At 28.1% G+C, this 14492-nt stretch overlaps 1 protein-coding gene across 7 annotated transcripts; it reads right to left on the minus strand.

Annotated features, from left to right (window-relative positions):
- Positions 1-63: 63 nt before the first annotated feature.
- On the minus strand, positions 64-14135 carry Usp7 (Ubiquitin-specific protease 7). Of its 7 annotated transcripts, none has more exons than XM_076367116.1 (20): positions 13874-14106; positions 13351-13809; positions 13094-13273; positions 11503-11601; positions 8755-9027; positions 8510-8628; positions 8238-8372; positions 7839-8033; positions 7574-7745; positions 7270-7462; positions 7016-7169; positions 6706-6900; positions 3022-3243; positions 2393-2687; positions 1914-2133; positions 1673-1840; positions 693-1197; positions 499-570; positions 338-437; positions 64-210 (listed from the first exon to the last, which is right to left on the minus strand). In XM_076367116.1, exons 3-20 carry the CDS (start codon positions 13182-13184, stop codon positions 86-88), a joined length of 3333 nt encoding a protein of 1110 aa, XP_076223231.1. In that variant the 5' UTR covers positions 13185-13273; positions 13351-13809; positions 13874-14106; the 3' UTR covers positions 64-85. The 7 variants fall into 7 exon arrangements, with proteins under 7 accessions (XP_076223231.1, XP_076223230.1, XP_076223232.1 ...); XM_076367115.1 differs by having other exon boundaries at positions 13351-13537; positions 13600-14106; XM_076367117.1 differs by having other exon boundaries at positions 13094-13258; positions 13351-14109.
- Between the last annotated feature and the right edge of the window lie 357 nt (positions 14136-14492).

The raw sequence follows: 14492 nt of genomic DNA on the forward strand, positions 1-14492 counted from the left end.
ATTCTGTGTCAGACGACGCTTTCTTATTATAGAATCGTATAAATTATATGAGTGGCTGCCTAATTCCTCTTCACAGGATGAAAATTTAATTGTAAATTTTAATAGCCTTTTCGAGGTAGTTGATTCGAGAACGCTTTGGCGCTTTGTTGACGTGTTCCAAGCCAAGCCAAGGCCTGTTTGGCGATGTGCCTGCGTTTAAAAGTGGATAAACTACAAAATTTATTCCTTATCAGCATCAATTAAAAATTTATATAACAAAGAGATTGGTTATTTTACTTAAGTTCGTTTGATTCCGTTATCAACTATTACAAATTGCTTCCTTGTTATGTATACTTACTCTGACTTGGATGTGTACGGAAGTCTGCGAGATTCACAATGTATTCTGGCGAATCCATAATAAAGTGTGGCTTTCCCATTGTCACCACCGCGAACTTAAACTTCAAAGTTTTTTTATGAATTCTCATAAAATATCAAATAAAATTAGATTAAGATGCCTACCTTTTCAAATTCCTTTTCTTGTACTCCCAATTTCTTCAGTAATCTCTCTTTCATCTTTGGGAAAGATTCACCCTGCAACAAGTATACATGACATATATAAGTAAACAGATAGATAGATAGATCGAAACTAAATTGTTTACTAAAAAAAGAAGAAATAATAACTGTATAGTGTATATCTATTCAATTGTGATTACCTGTTTAATTTTAAAGAAAAAGGGAATACCAAACGTCGAAAATACATCCTTATGAAAGTGTGCAACAGGAATTAACATTTCATCTTCTGCTAAATTTAATTCATCGTTTGGAATTTCTTCTATCCTGTATAATTTTGTGCCAGTTGTATTTAAGTTATCTAAGGGTACATCTTCTCTTGGGCCAGGCGACAATTTACTAGAAGTGATTTCTAGTATCCTTAATTTTCCAGATCCGTTTTCCGACAATTCTACTTGTTTCTTCGCTTCTTCAAGCAAAGTAGCCACAGTTCCGTTTTTGTTAGGGTAAAGAATGATTTCTTTTTCTTCCTTAAGGGATGGACCAACCCATATACATTTAAATTGTTTTTTGTTTTCAAGCTCATTTACTCTAATACTGAGCTGCTGATAATATAATTTCTTTGTTTTTGGTTTGCAATAAGAAACCAAATCCTTCAGCGAACCTTCATATGTACATTTTAGTGGATGTCCAGGTGAGTCTTTATAGCTACAAGTATATAAATGTGTGAGTGATAATATAGATTTAATAATACCTTTATAAGATATTGTTTACAGTTTTTAAAATATCTGTTATAAACTTATTATATTTGCTCCACAAACATAATGTAATATTTTTTAGTAATTTTGAGAGAAAAAATAAATACCTTGAAAAAAATGTTCACTTTTAGAAATATTCTCTATATAAGGACTCGTTAAATTCTCATAGCTCGTAACATAAATAAGTACAAACTAAATTAGAAAACATACTTAATGCTGATATTTAGAAAATTATAAAATTTCAGTTTTCAAATAATAAACTCCTAAACTCATAATACTAGATCCAGTTAAATAAAATGCAGCTAGGCTATTAAATTAGATACAATTTAAGAAATAATAGAAACGTAATGCGAGTATTTAACCAGTCTGTTCAAGGAACATTAACAATAAAATATCGTTATTGTTAAAAAATTAGAAGTTCTTACTTTTGACATTTAAAAAATTGTAGGAGGTACGGATCAGTGCCAACTCTTTGTGCTACAGCTCTTGCCATTTGATCATATGTCATTCTCAAAGAGAGTTCCATTGTAAAACCTGGATCATTAGGAATCGTTTTGTCACAAAATGTTACTTCCACTCTGTAAAATAGGTCCCTGAAACACGTTAAAAGTTTTTACATATCTGCTTGTAATAAGATAATTTAGCATAAATATTTGTACAACTTACTTAAAATATTCTTTACACGTTGGAAGTTCATACATCTGATTGTCTCCTTCCTTTTGAAAGACAATAATGTCACCGTCCATTAATTCATCAAGGCCTTTTTCTAATGGATCTGTTAAATTATCTATTTTTTCAACCAAATTTGGTTTAATTTCTTCAAAAAGTGCTAATTCTGTATCTGGTGGAAATCCAGCTCTTTCATTCAAAATAGGTATAAGTTCCTCTGTATAAAACACATTATGTAAACTATTTTGCATTATTATACAAATAAGAAAATTCATATTACTGGTTGTGATGTTTGTATCAAGTTAAAGTAACGTTCTTAAAAAATTTATAAATAATACTAAAGAAATGAGTGACTAAAAAAAATGTGATATTTTTAATATTTTTAAAAAATTATAAACATAAGATATAAAAATTAAATTATAAGAAATATGTAACAAGATTTATCAAATTTATCAGTTATTTGGAATGAAACTTACGGACTTTAGTTGTGACAGGCATATAATGATGACCACAATAATGTATCTTCTTGTTTTTGGGATCATATAATTTAAAAAATAATAGAACATCAGTGTCTTTATCAAAAGGTGGCAGTGCCGTTAAATCTGAATCTGGAGGAACAAGTTCAACAAATACATTCCATACATTTGGATTTTCTGAGCACTGGTAAATAGATTTTTGTGTATCAGGTTCTAACTCGAGTGACATTGGTCTACAAGTATGATTCGAACGCACATTCAGTGGCCATAGACGAATTTGCTCTGTTGGATATTTCTGCAGAAAAATCCCACTGTATTAGTTTACATGAATTATACTGAATATATGAAATTATAAGAAATATACGAGAACTGAGTATATTTGTTCCACACAATATTCATTGAAATGTAATATTTAAATTGTTCTTAAATATCGTGTTTCCAATCACCTACCGTACTTGTAGATGATCACAAGAATATAATATACAACCAAGCTAATGGCACATATTAAGAAGTCACACTGATACCTCGATATTAATTAATTCAAAATATAGAAACGTATTGGTGACAATATTGAAAATTGAATATCAGGTAAGTAATAGCATGAAAAATTGTTTAATAATTACACTTACCAAGCTATCACTCAGCAATTCGAGAAACTCGTGCAAGGTACACTGCTTACGTACGCGAAATATACGATACCAAGCATGCTCTGGATCATACAAGTCATTTCCTTGGTGACCGTCAAAGTTATCCTCGAGAAGGACGTTGACGGTTATATACAAGTATGCTTCTGTTCTCTCCTTTCTTCTTATTTGTTCCAGCCTCTTCTCCTCTTGCAACCTCTCCACCAGCTAGACCAACAAAATTAAAATTATCCATATATATACTAAATTCGTCTCATTTGTAATTTTTCCTCATCTGTCTTCTAAAATTTCAATTTTTAGAAAAGCAGTGTACTAGTATCATGCTTTTGCGATTCGAGGACAGATTGTAGTCGAAACACCAAAAGAATGAATTTAATTTCTCATTTTATGTAATTTTAATTTTGTTCATCTGCCGCAATACAGACTACTAAGTCAAACAATTACACAATGAAAATTATTCAGCTATAAATGATGGTTCTAAGTATACTGAAGGTAATGTAAATACATTTAATCTATCTTTAACGAATTATTAGATAACTGTATAAGTAGAAATAATATTTTAATTTTGTGAATGGTACTCTCAAATTCTATGAAGTCACAACATTTTAGAATTTATATTATAAATTAATACAATATTTTTTGCAAAACATAGCACATGAATGTTTTATGCACAAAATTAAAAAAAAAAAGTGTTATACAATTCTTATGAAAACTTGAAAATTCAAACTGTAATTTATGTATTAAAAATCTTTTTTAAGATATGACCATTATTTGTGCCGAATAATAATAAAAATGTAATGTATGATCACAGCAGTGTGGAGATGCTTTACAATAACAAATGTGAAACAAATATGTTTTAAATTAAAGTGTGGCTGCAAATTTTCAATAAGTAGAAATTAAAAATGGTTTCTAAATAACTAATGTCAATTCTATTTTTTAAATGTTCTAGTACTCAACAGTTTATTTCATATTTTTTTTACTTTTTTATGTCTAAAATATTAGTATATTATTTATAGGTACTTTATAGCTATTATGAAGCAGTATTCACTCTGTCGATGATGCATTGAAATTTTTAATTTATTAATATATAACAACAAATAAATAGGTGGCATCTGTTGATGATCATATTGACTATTAACATTGACAATTTGATGAATCAACGACTCGATTAATTGATTCAGACCTTATTGTAAGGTTCACTGCCTACTGTTATTATTTAAGTTAATTCGAGGTGTTAATTTACGAAAATCATGGATCTGATTATATAAATTACGTTTCACTTCACTTGTTAAATAATCCTCATTAAATAATAAACACACCATAGAAGACATGTTAAGGAAGAAGCAGACATTATCAATAAATCCTACTTATTGTTCATTTCTCTCTTTTATCTCTTAACTTTATACGTTTCATAAGTTCAAACTCATTGCTTCAGATTAGAATTCTAATAATTATCTCACTATATTAAACTAATAAGTCTTTCATGCCCTTATTTTGCTTATACTATATTCACACATTTCCAACCTACTCTGCGATATGTCTGTGCATTCTTCACTCAAAGCTTTAAAATACTACAATACAATTATTCGTTTCAGTTATAATATTATACAATATTTATTACAATAAACATTTTTAAATGATACTAAGGCTCATCACGATTACACCTAATAATCAAATTCTATATCAGCCCGATTGTGATTCTTTATAGGATCTGAAGTGTAACGCGTACATTAATTATGGCTGTTTTCTCTTCAGTCAATTAATTAATATGTATAAATATATTATATACAAAGTGTTCGATTATAGATGGCTATCCTTTAAGTGGAAGATTTTACACATATCAGGATAAGACGAAACTTCAATGTGTCGAAATTGCAATTTCGATTTCATCTTCAAATTATTAATAATTCAAAATGTTTCTAAATTATAGCAATTCGCTAATAATGACACGTGTGACGTGAGTCAATGCGAGCGCAGAAATATGCAATCGTCAGATGCTTATCTTGAAGACACAAATACTTCATATAACATGCTTTTTTAAATCGTTGTACAACATTAAACTTGTTTACTACAACAGTATATTTAATCCCTAATAATATTTTGGTCGTACGATCTTTCGTTAAATGATCGTTGTTAGTTTAGTAATTTGAATACTTTTAAAATAATAAAAATTAGTTATTTTTACTTTAATTTAATATCAATGTTTCAATGTGTGATGTGTCAAATGTTTTGTATATAGGTATAATGGATAAAAAAATATTTAATTATTGGCGCCCTCAACATTCACAGTGCATAACAAGCTAAAATTGACATATAGAAACTGTATAAATCTTGGTCAACAAATATGTTTAATACTGTACAACGATTTATGTAGAAATTTTTAAAAAAATCATATGAGGCTTTAGATCACAAGTCTGATAGAAACATATGCGTTTCTCATTACCTGTTGCTGTTCTTATTTCTGCTAACATGATTTACATAACACTATTAATGAATTTTTAATCACTGATAATTTTAAATTGAAATCCTCACTGCAACTTTGTCATTCTTGATTTTCGTCTTATTTTGACAAGTAGAATAATCCCTCAAAAAGATGACCAACTGTAGTCAAGTATACTGTATATAATATATATTCATTATAATAATATTATATATATTATATATATTATATATTATATGTTTTATCATATATTATATATATAATATACATGTTATATTAGTATAAAATTTTCAAGTAACAAAAAAATAAATTAAAAATAAACAAGAATTGTAATTTTTTCATGACTCAATCGTCCATACCGAAAATCCTCTGTCTAACAGTTAAAATATTTTTATTGAAATAGAACAAATCTCTATATAACACGAATTATAATTAATATATATTAATATATTTCAGGTAATAATGATGAAAAATTTTATATGCAATGTTCAGAACATTTGCACAGGACACATTTAGGCAAATTATTACTCAATTCAAAATAATATGTTTTTTTTCTCCATACGTAACAACATTCAATGAAATAATACGCGTGTAACACTTTGAAAAAGATTTAATGTGATATATTACGTATACACGTGTACCGAAAATTGGGCACCATGTATTTAGTATCAACATTTGGTGATATAACAGCCTACAGCTGATAACACTATAAATTTCTGTTCATAAAAAATATTAAGAGAAATCTTATAACAAATATCTGGAAATATCTGTGTATGTATATAGAGACATTAAAAAAAATATTAATTTATTAAATTTAATTTGTAAACTTTATTTTCTGATTAATTCATATATCCAAAATATTTGATCTATTTGGATAGGTTTCTATTTTGATAAACTCATTTCACCTTCGTATGTAATCTGATATTGTGTTGTGAATTTTTGATCTCATATTATGAGCTAATTAGCTTAAAATATATTTAAGAAGTAGGAAGAGTTTCATCAAAAAATAATATAAACAATTTATAACTCTTTCCAGTTCTTTGTATTGGTTTCTCTTGGTATATTTCTTAAAAATCATGAATATAGAGATTTGGATTTCGAGAACTTTGAGTACACGGACGAAGAGTCGTAGTCTCTGTGTGTGAGTCTTTAATTGAGTCAGTCGTGTCTTTGTCACGTTCAAGGTCGCTCAACTCCTGGGAAAGTTCTCTTTGAAGGACGTTTCTGACCTCTTGAGGTATATCCCCTTCCTTAACTTCTTGTAAGACGTTTTCCAATTCAGAATTCCTTATATACACCAGCATATAGGCGTTCGTACAGTGTTTTACAGCCATAGATATGTCCTCATCCTGACCACCATAATTATGATCAATGGCTTCCTGTTTCGTACACCTCGAGACGACATCATCATCAAATTTGCACCACTGTTCGAGAATCGAGAGTATAATTAATGATTGAAAAAGTAATCGTTTTGAAATGCATTATCCTTCGAAAATAAAAGTAAAATAACTAAACACTAATTACACAGACTAAACATACTTTTCCATCACCAGCTGGATTGATGAATACAACATAATGACCACCATGATTATCTCCACTATGAACTAAGACTGCGTGCAATGTATAATCTGCACTCGTTGCTTCTTTATTTTGTAAGTATTTACCAAGACTTATTTTGTCATAGAATTCAAACCTTCGTAAAATGTAACAATGTATAAATGTTTTTAAGTATAACGTAATCGACACAATACAACTTAAAATCATTTTAACATATTTAACATAACATTTCTTACCTGTCATTAAATTTGACTGAACAATCTGTAACTGGATCATACTGAAATCGCATTAAATGCAGGTATAGAACTGGAGGAAATGACGAAAAGATAACTCCCTTTTCTGCTTCTTGTAAACCATGTTCTCCAGCGTCATATTTATTATCGCCATCCAGACTTTCAGTGCTTACATAATCATTAAAGGATTCATAAACTAAAATAACAATAAATATTTACTTAATATAACATTTTACACATTATAATGAACATAAGTCTTTAATCTTAAAAGCAAAAGATACTGTATTCAAAATAATAATAAGCTTACTATTCTTCTTTCCCTTTATATTTAACTGTATATCATAGAAAGTTTCAACTCTAGTTGACTTATAATCAATATTTTTACATTTAATAAATGACACCATTTTCCCTTCAAATAATTTTGGTACTGTTCCCTCTACACAGGTTCCTTTCATTTTAGTTTCCAACTTATCTAAAAGCTGAAGGGGTCATTGGTAAAATAAATATATTTAATAAAATTTGATTCAGTAGATCCAATAATTTTGTTGTTATATACTAAATTATTTCCCTACCACTCGTAAAAATTCTTGTACGTCATGTTGCATAAAGGAATCCAGTGTTTCCCAACCAAAACTTTTAGTTAGTTTTTTTGTACCTACTGGTTTATCAGAAAATTGTAATTCATGAAAAACCCTCTGTAAGGCCAGAGCCACACTCTTACTAGAATCATCACTTTCCGTTGGCATTTTGTAAACAGCTTTTCGTAACTGAAAACATTATGAAAAATTTTATTGTCATTCCTTCATATTTCATATTTTTCTTCTAGTATTTCCAAAAAGTTTCAAACCGCATATATGTTTGTTTTTTCTTACATACATTTATTTTAATCAGAAAAAATTGGGAGACCCTACATACAATGTTTGATTCATGATTGATACACTTAACTTTAGAACATTTTATGTCTCACTTACCTGATTGGTAAAGTACAAAGTTTGAAGTAAAGAATTCATATAACACGTAGCACCTTGATTTTTTAAACCTACAAATCCAGTATGTTTTTTACTATCCCAACTGACACCATGCGGAGCATCAGCCATCACATGAACCTAATTTAATCAGTCAAATATTAAAATTTATATTATCTATATCTCAAAAAAACTAATAAAACAAATCAGTTATAAAAAACATCAAATGAAAAAAGAATTTTTTTATTTTTCATTTTATAAAATCAAATGTTACAAACCTCAAGTGTAATAGAGTCATCTTGAATGTAACCTTTATCAGGATCCAAAAGATCCTGCCATGTCATAAAATGACTAAATCCCCAATCATTCTCTTTACTATAGAATAAATGTTGGATCTCTAAAAAAAAAAGACATATACACGTTTGGATATACATAAAAACATATATTTACTAAAAAAAATTCAAATATAGAATAAAAATATACTTGATGAAAATAAAATACTGATATATTATGGTATACTAACTTCTGCTAAATGGTTCTTGACCTTCTTTGCAAGAAAGTAACCGAAGATCTGCATTCGCGTAACAACTCCAGGACGCTGATTCACTTTCTCCATTGCATTGAAGAAAAAAACCAAGCGATCTTTGAGATCTTTCTTGTGTTTGACTGGATCTCGGCATTACCATTATTTTCCATGGCAAATTACGAACATAACACGGTGGTGACAACTGAGTATCTTTCATTGTAGAAACATTTTCTACTACAAAGCGAAATATCACTTCTGATCTTGCTTCATCTAATAAAAGATAAAAATAATATTAACACAAAATACTCCCAACATTAATATACATGATATAATAAATATTGTCAAATTACATAGTACAATTACAAAACTTCTACCCAACAAAAACTTGTGCAATATTTAAATTAATAATCTAACTGAAATTTTATACATTATTAAACTACACATTGTACAATAATTATCAAAAATAATATTAGATGGTATTCCAATATGCATTGCCAAAGAAAACTTCTAAAAGATATTTTAACCAAGCAGTTCACAAAAATAATGAAAATAATTCCATAATCAAGAAACTGATGGTGTAGAGTCAAGGAGAACTAAGCAATTTATTTATCCCATTCATCTTATCTAGTGTCAATGAAAAATGTGCTCTTACAAACATCTTTGCACTTAGAATAATTTAAAAAAGATTTAAGAAGCAATTAATAGATTATTTTCAAAGTATTCAAGAAAATTATATTTTAGTATGGAAACATATCTTTAAACACTAAAATAATATATTCATATAAGATATATATAAAATATAAATACAAGTCATATACAGGCAGATGAATTGTTTATATGTTAGTAACTGTAACAGAAAAAGTTAAGATGAAGGGAAAAAGATTAAAACATGTCAGTAAAAGATTTTCAAATAAAACAAGCCTGAAAAATATTTATTCAGAATAGAATAGAATTCTGAATAGAAAAAAAAACACTGTAAAAGTGTGTATTTCGACCTTTTACAATGCACTAATAAATCAAACTCTTTAAAATAAGCATTTATATTTGATGAAATTTTGAAACGTCTAAACACAAAGAATATTGTATATAGGGAATTAAGATTTATTCAAATCTTCTTCAGCTCAATATTTAAAAATACCTAGTTTTTGTTAATACAGCAGATAAAAACCAAAAGAATCAATCTCCAGTTAGATAAATTATTACTTTTGGTAATGACATTATTCGTTACAATTAAGTGTCGAATCAATCAAGTTGAAAATATTTTAAGGGTGATTAAAAATGATCTTTTTAATTTTATAAATAAAAACAGTTAAAATTAATTTCATTTTTTTATATCCAACTTTATATTTTCAGTTCTTAACATGTACTTATACATAGAAATATATGTATGTGCATTTTCAAAAATGTAACTTTAATACAGCTGTTAGGAAATTAAATGTTTTCCATTGTAACAAAGAAGATAACATTTTATAAAAAACATTTTCCAAAACAAATTTATGGATACTTTGAATCATATATAAAAAATATATCATATGCAGAAATGCATAATAAAATTGATCTTAATATAAACTTGTTCAAATCTATAGAAGAAATAGAATCAAATTTCACTTTCTGTGTTTATTCTTTCAGAATAAAAAATATGCAGTTATATACATTTCTTGTAAATTTCTAATCTTTAACTAGTACAATATGTTGTACTGTACTGTACTGTACTGTACTGTACTGTATTCTACTGTACTGTACTGTACTGTACTGTACTGTACTGCACTGCACTGCACTGCACTGCACTGTACTGTACTGTACTGTACTGTACTGTGCTGTGCTGTGCTGTACTGTGCTGTGCTGTACTGTACTGTACTGTACTGTACTGTACTGTACTGTACTGTATTGTACTGTACTGTATTGTATTGTACTGTATTGTACTGTATTGTACTGTATTGTACTGTATTGTATTGTATTGTATTGTATTATATTGTATTGTATTGTATTATATTATATTGCATTGTATATGTATTAATTGATGTTTAACCATTCTGAAAAACTACTAATTGTTAAATTCTCATATTTTATAAATAACTTTTAAATTTGTAATAACATGAAAAATGTGTACATTTTTACCTGTTCCAGACTATTGGAATATATTTTATATTATACCAAAAGTGAAAGTAACAGATAGGTCAACAATAACATTTTCATATTTTATTCTAAATTCTATGATAAAATTTCATGAAATAGAATATTCAATATGTTCACTAGTAGTATTTATTTAAATTTATATACGTGTAACAAATAACTGAGTTGCTTACAGTTTTATTGAATTTAAAATTGAACTAAATATGATTATAGTAATCAACAAAAACATCAATGAACTTTATACAATTAAAGTGCATACAGTTTTATACGATCACATGTATTATATAGCTCTTAAGTAATAATATTTATTAATAGTTATACAAAAATTTATTAACACTTACGTCAATTAACTCTATTTTTTTTTAATTTTTATCTTAATTTTTATCTTGCTGATCATTATGTTTTACAAATTAAGAACATTTTTTATATAATACAGTATCACTATGAAAACTATCATTTACCAAAATAAAAACTAAGTACTGTATTTTAATACATATTGAAATCAAATTAATAAAAATAATTTCTTTTCTGATAAAAAATAATTAAACAATATACAAAATCTTATAAAGCTATAATTTTAACAAAATGAATATTTTATTATTCATATATTACCTTCTCCCATTTCTTGATCTTGAACTATACAAGCTAATTCTGATTCTCCATTCATAGGACTAGTATCATTACCATCTCCGCCACCATCGTTTGGTGTTTCTAAAAGGTTAAAATTAATGTATGTCTTTTGAGAATTATGTATATGAAGAAAATAGTTCTTTAAAAGAGGAAATGAATTTTTTTTCATGAACATATTGAATAAGAAAAATCATATAAATTGTGTATAAATGTAAACATGAGTGCATTTAGCATTCATTGTATTTTATGCGTTATTATTAAAAAAAAGAACGATATACATTTGTGCTAAGGATTATCTGTTAGGATATATAAATCTGTAAGACTTATGAAAGTATCCATGTAATAATTTATATAAATATTTCACAGAAATACTAAGTTGTCAAATTTTTTTCATCATAACACAATCAAAAAAAAACAAATGAATGTTCTAACCAAATGAAAAACTGTTCTCAATTCTGTATGTTTGCCTTGTTGAAAATATAAAAATTGTCCTAACCTTCATTATTACTATATTTCAATAAAAGTTTTGTTTGAACGTTTCAAATAATTAATATTTTCAAATAAAAGAAAACATCTACATAACAGGCTATGAATTATTATGATAATAGAATGGAAAAGATTCTAGTCTTATAATAAATTAAAATAATATAGTACACCAATACCACAACTCATGAACTGCTCTATATATGAATTTTTTTCATACTCCATTTTGACCTTTAAATACGAATTTAATTTTGAGAAACAAACCAAGATGCTTTTATGATCCCAAATTATAATATTATAGAACATTGGATTTCAAGATACGAATTTCAGACTAGAACAAATTAAATTCACAAGTTGAGGTACTGTACTTTTTAATCATCAGAATAAAAACTTAGTTTCACATTTGATCATGTATATGTGCTCCTAACTATACCCTGATTTTATTACAAAACTATTACTACCACTGTTTTTATACACAATATAACTTTTCAATTTATTTTATTGAAAAATAAATCTGTGAACAATAAAAAATTATTCCACCATTTCAATTTTTTTTAAGTTACAGAATCTTTCTTACTCCACTTGTATACAGATCTTTGACCTACCCTATATATATAATTCAGTTAAAAGATTTAAAACTTTTTTACTTTTAGCTGTAACAACATAAAAAGAATTTATTTTCAACGTGTTTTGAATACATTTTTATTTCAATGAAAATTACCATAAAAATCGTGTCAAGAATTATTTCTTTTATAATACCCTCTTCTAAACTCCTTCACATAATATTTAAAAGCGGTAACATAAATGAACAAATTCAATAAAAATTGTTACAAAATATAAAATGTGATACATGAAACATATATATTGTACATATATACAATAATATTCAATAAAAACAAAAATAAAAGAATTCGACCACAATTCTTGTAATGCAATGTTATAGAAATGAAAATAGATTGCAATATCTACAGTGTTATAAAGTCAAGAAATATTTTTGATAACCTTAAAAAGCAAAAATAAAAACATATGAAGCTAAGTTAAAAATAGGAAAAAATATACGTAAAATGAAATAGGAAAAGATCAAATATACCTTCTTGTGTGTCCATTTCTTCGACTTCATTGACCTGAACTGGTGCCAGGTTGAGCTGTTTAAGGTTTTCCTGGTCGTTAACGTGGTTCATCGCAATGCCGATATTGATGGTCGTCTTGATTGCGCCGGGAACCTCGGAGGCGGCTGCCGCCGTCGAGGTTACTTCTGTAGGTGTTTTAACTAGTGTAACCACAAATGAATTTTGAGCACAAATGAATTTTGAGCACAAATTGATTGTTGTCGTTCAATATACTGACTATTTTCGTCGAGGACGGATGGTTTTTGCTGAAGCAAATTTTGTTGAGACTGCGGCTGTTCGATTCCAATCGCAACCAGATTCGCGTCACTACCACCACGACTCGAAAATGATGTAGGTTTACTACACAACGATGATTGATATTTGCTTGCAATGCGCCCAATTTCTGCAACTATCAAGTGCCCCCGCTGTTTTGGGGGACGCCCACGACATATATTCTACCTTCGAACGATATTTTCGTAATTCTTACGTTGTTCTGTATCTTGTCGCCACGGTTGTATCTTTTCTTACTCTTACGGCACCTGTCTTGCTTGCACTTCTTAGTTCATACTAGTTCGCTCTTTCTCGCCCGATCCGAGAAACGGTTTTCGCACCGCAGGACCGGCGCGCTACTCATCGGGAGACCTACGTACTTCTTGCGAGCCTCAGCTTCTTTAGAACTTAATATTTGTTCCGATCACTGCTATCAAACCCTTGTGTAAATAAATTTTTTACCGGTACCTCTAGGTTTCTAACGTGCTCACCAGTGCACTCAGCTGACGTTTCCACGAACAACGACAGAACGACCTGCTTGGATGATCGTCTCTTAAGTCTCTTTTACGCGAAAATAAACAAAATGGCGACGGACCGCACTGCTCTGCTGCCTGCCTAACTGTTCTGCAGGCAGTTCTTATAGGTCATGAAATTTTTGTAACTCTTCAGATTGCGTACCCAATGAAGTGTTTTAATTCGTAGTCGCGGGAAATATAAAATGGGTACAGAATACAAAAGTAAATTAACAGTATTACAAGACATTAAACAAAAATTTATCTTTGTTACTTCGATTATATGATATATAGATTATGTTATGTACCAACATGATATTCAATAAAATCTTTAAAGAGTGTTTCTATAATAGATGAAAAATATATGTATATTTTAATATATTTGTATATGCACCAATATAATACATTACTGTTATAACTTCAATTTGATGATGAGAATAAATAATATTACATAGGCATTTAAAATTCTTTCTTAACTGAACCATTCAATTATACTCATGTATGACATTACTACTTAATAATAAATTATTTTCACAAAGTAAACAGTTTTCTGTAGTAAACATTTTTATTGAACTGTGCAGTGAAAATCCAGTTTATA

The sequence above is a fragment of the Nomia melanderi genome, chromosome 4, assembly GCF_051020985.1.
Source record: "Nomia melanderi isolate GNS246 chromosome 4, iyNomMela1, whole genome shotgun sequence".
Classification (NCBI taxonomy): Eukaryota; Metazoa; Arthropoda; class Insecta; order Hymenoptera; family Halictidae; genus Nomia; species Nomia melanderi.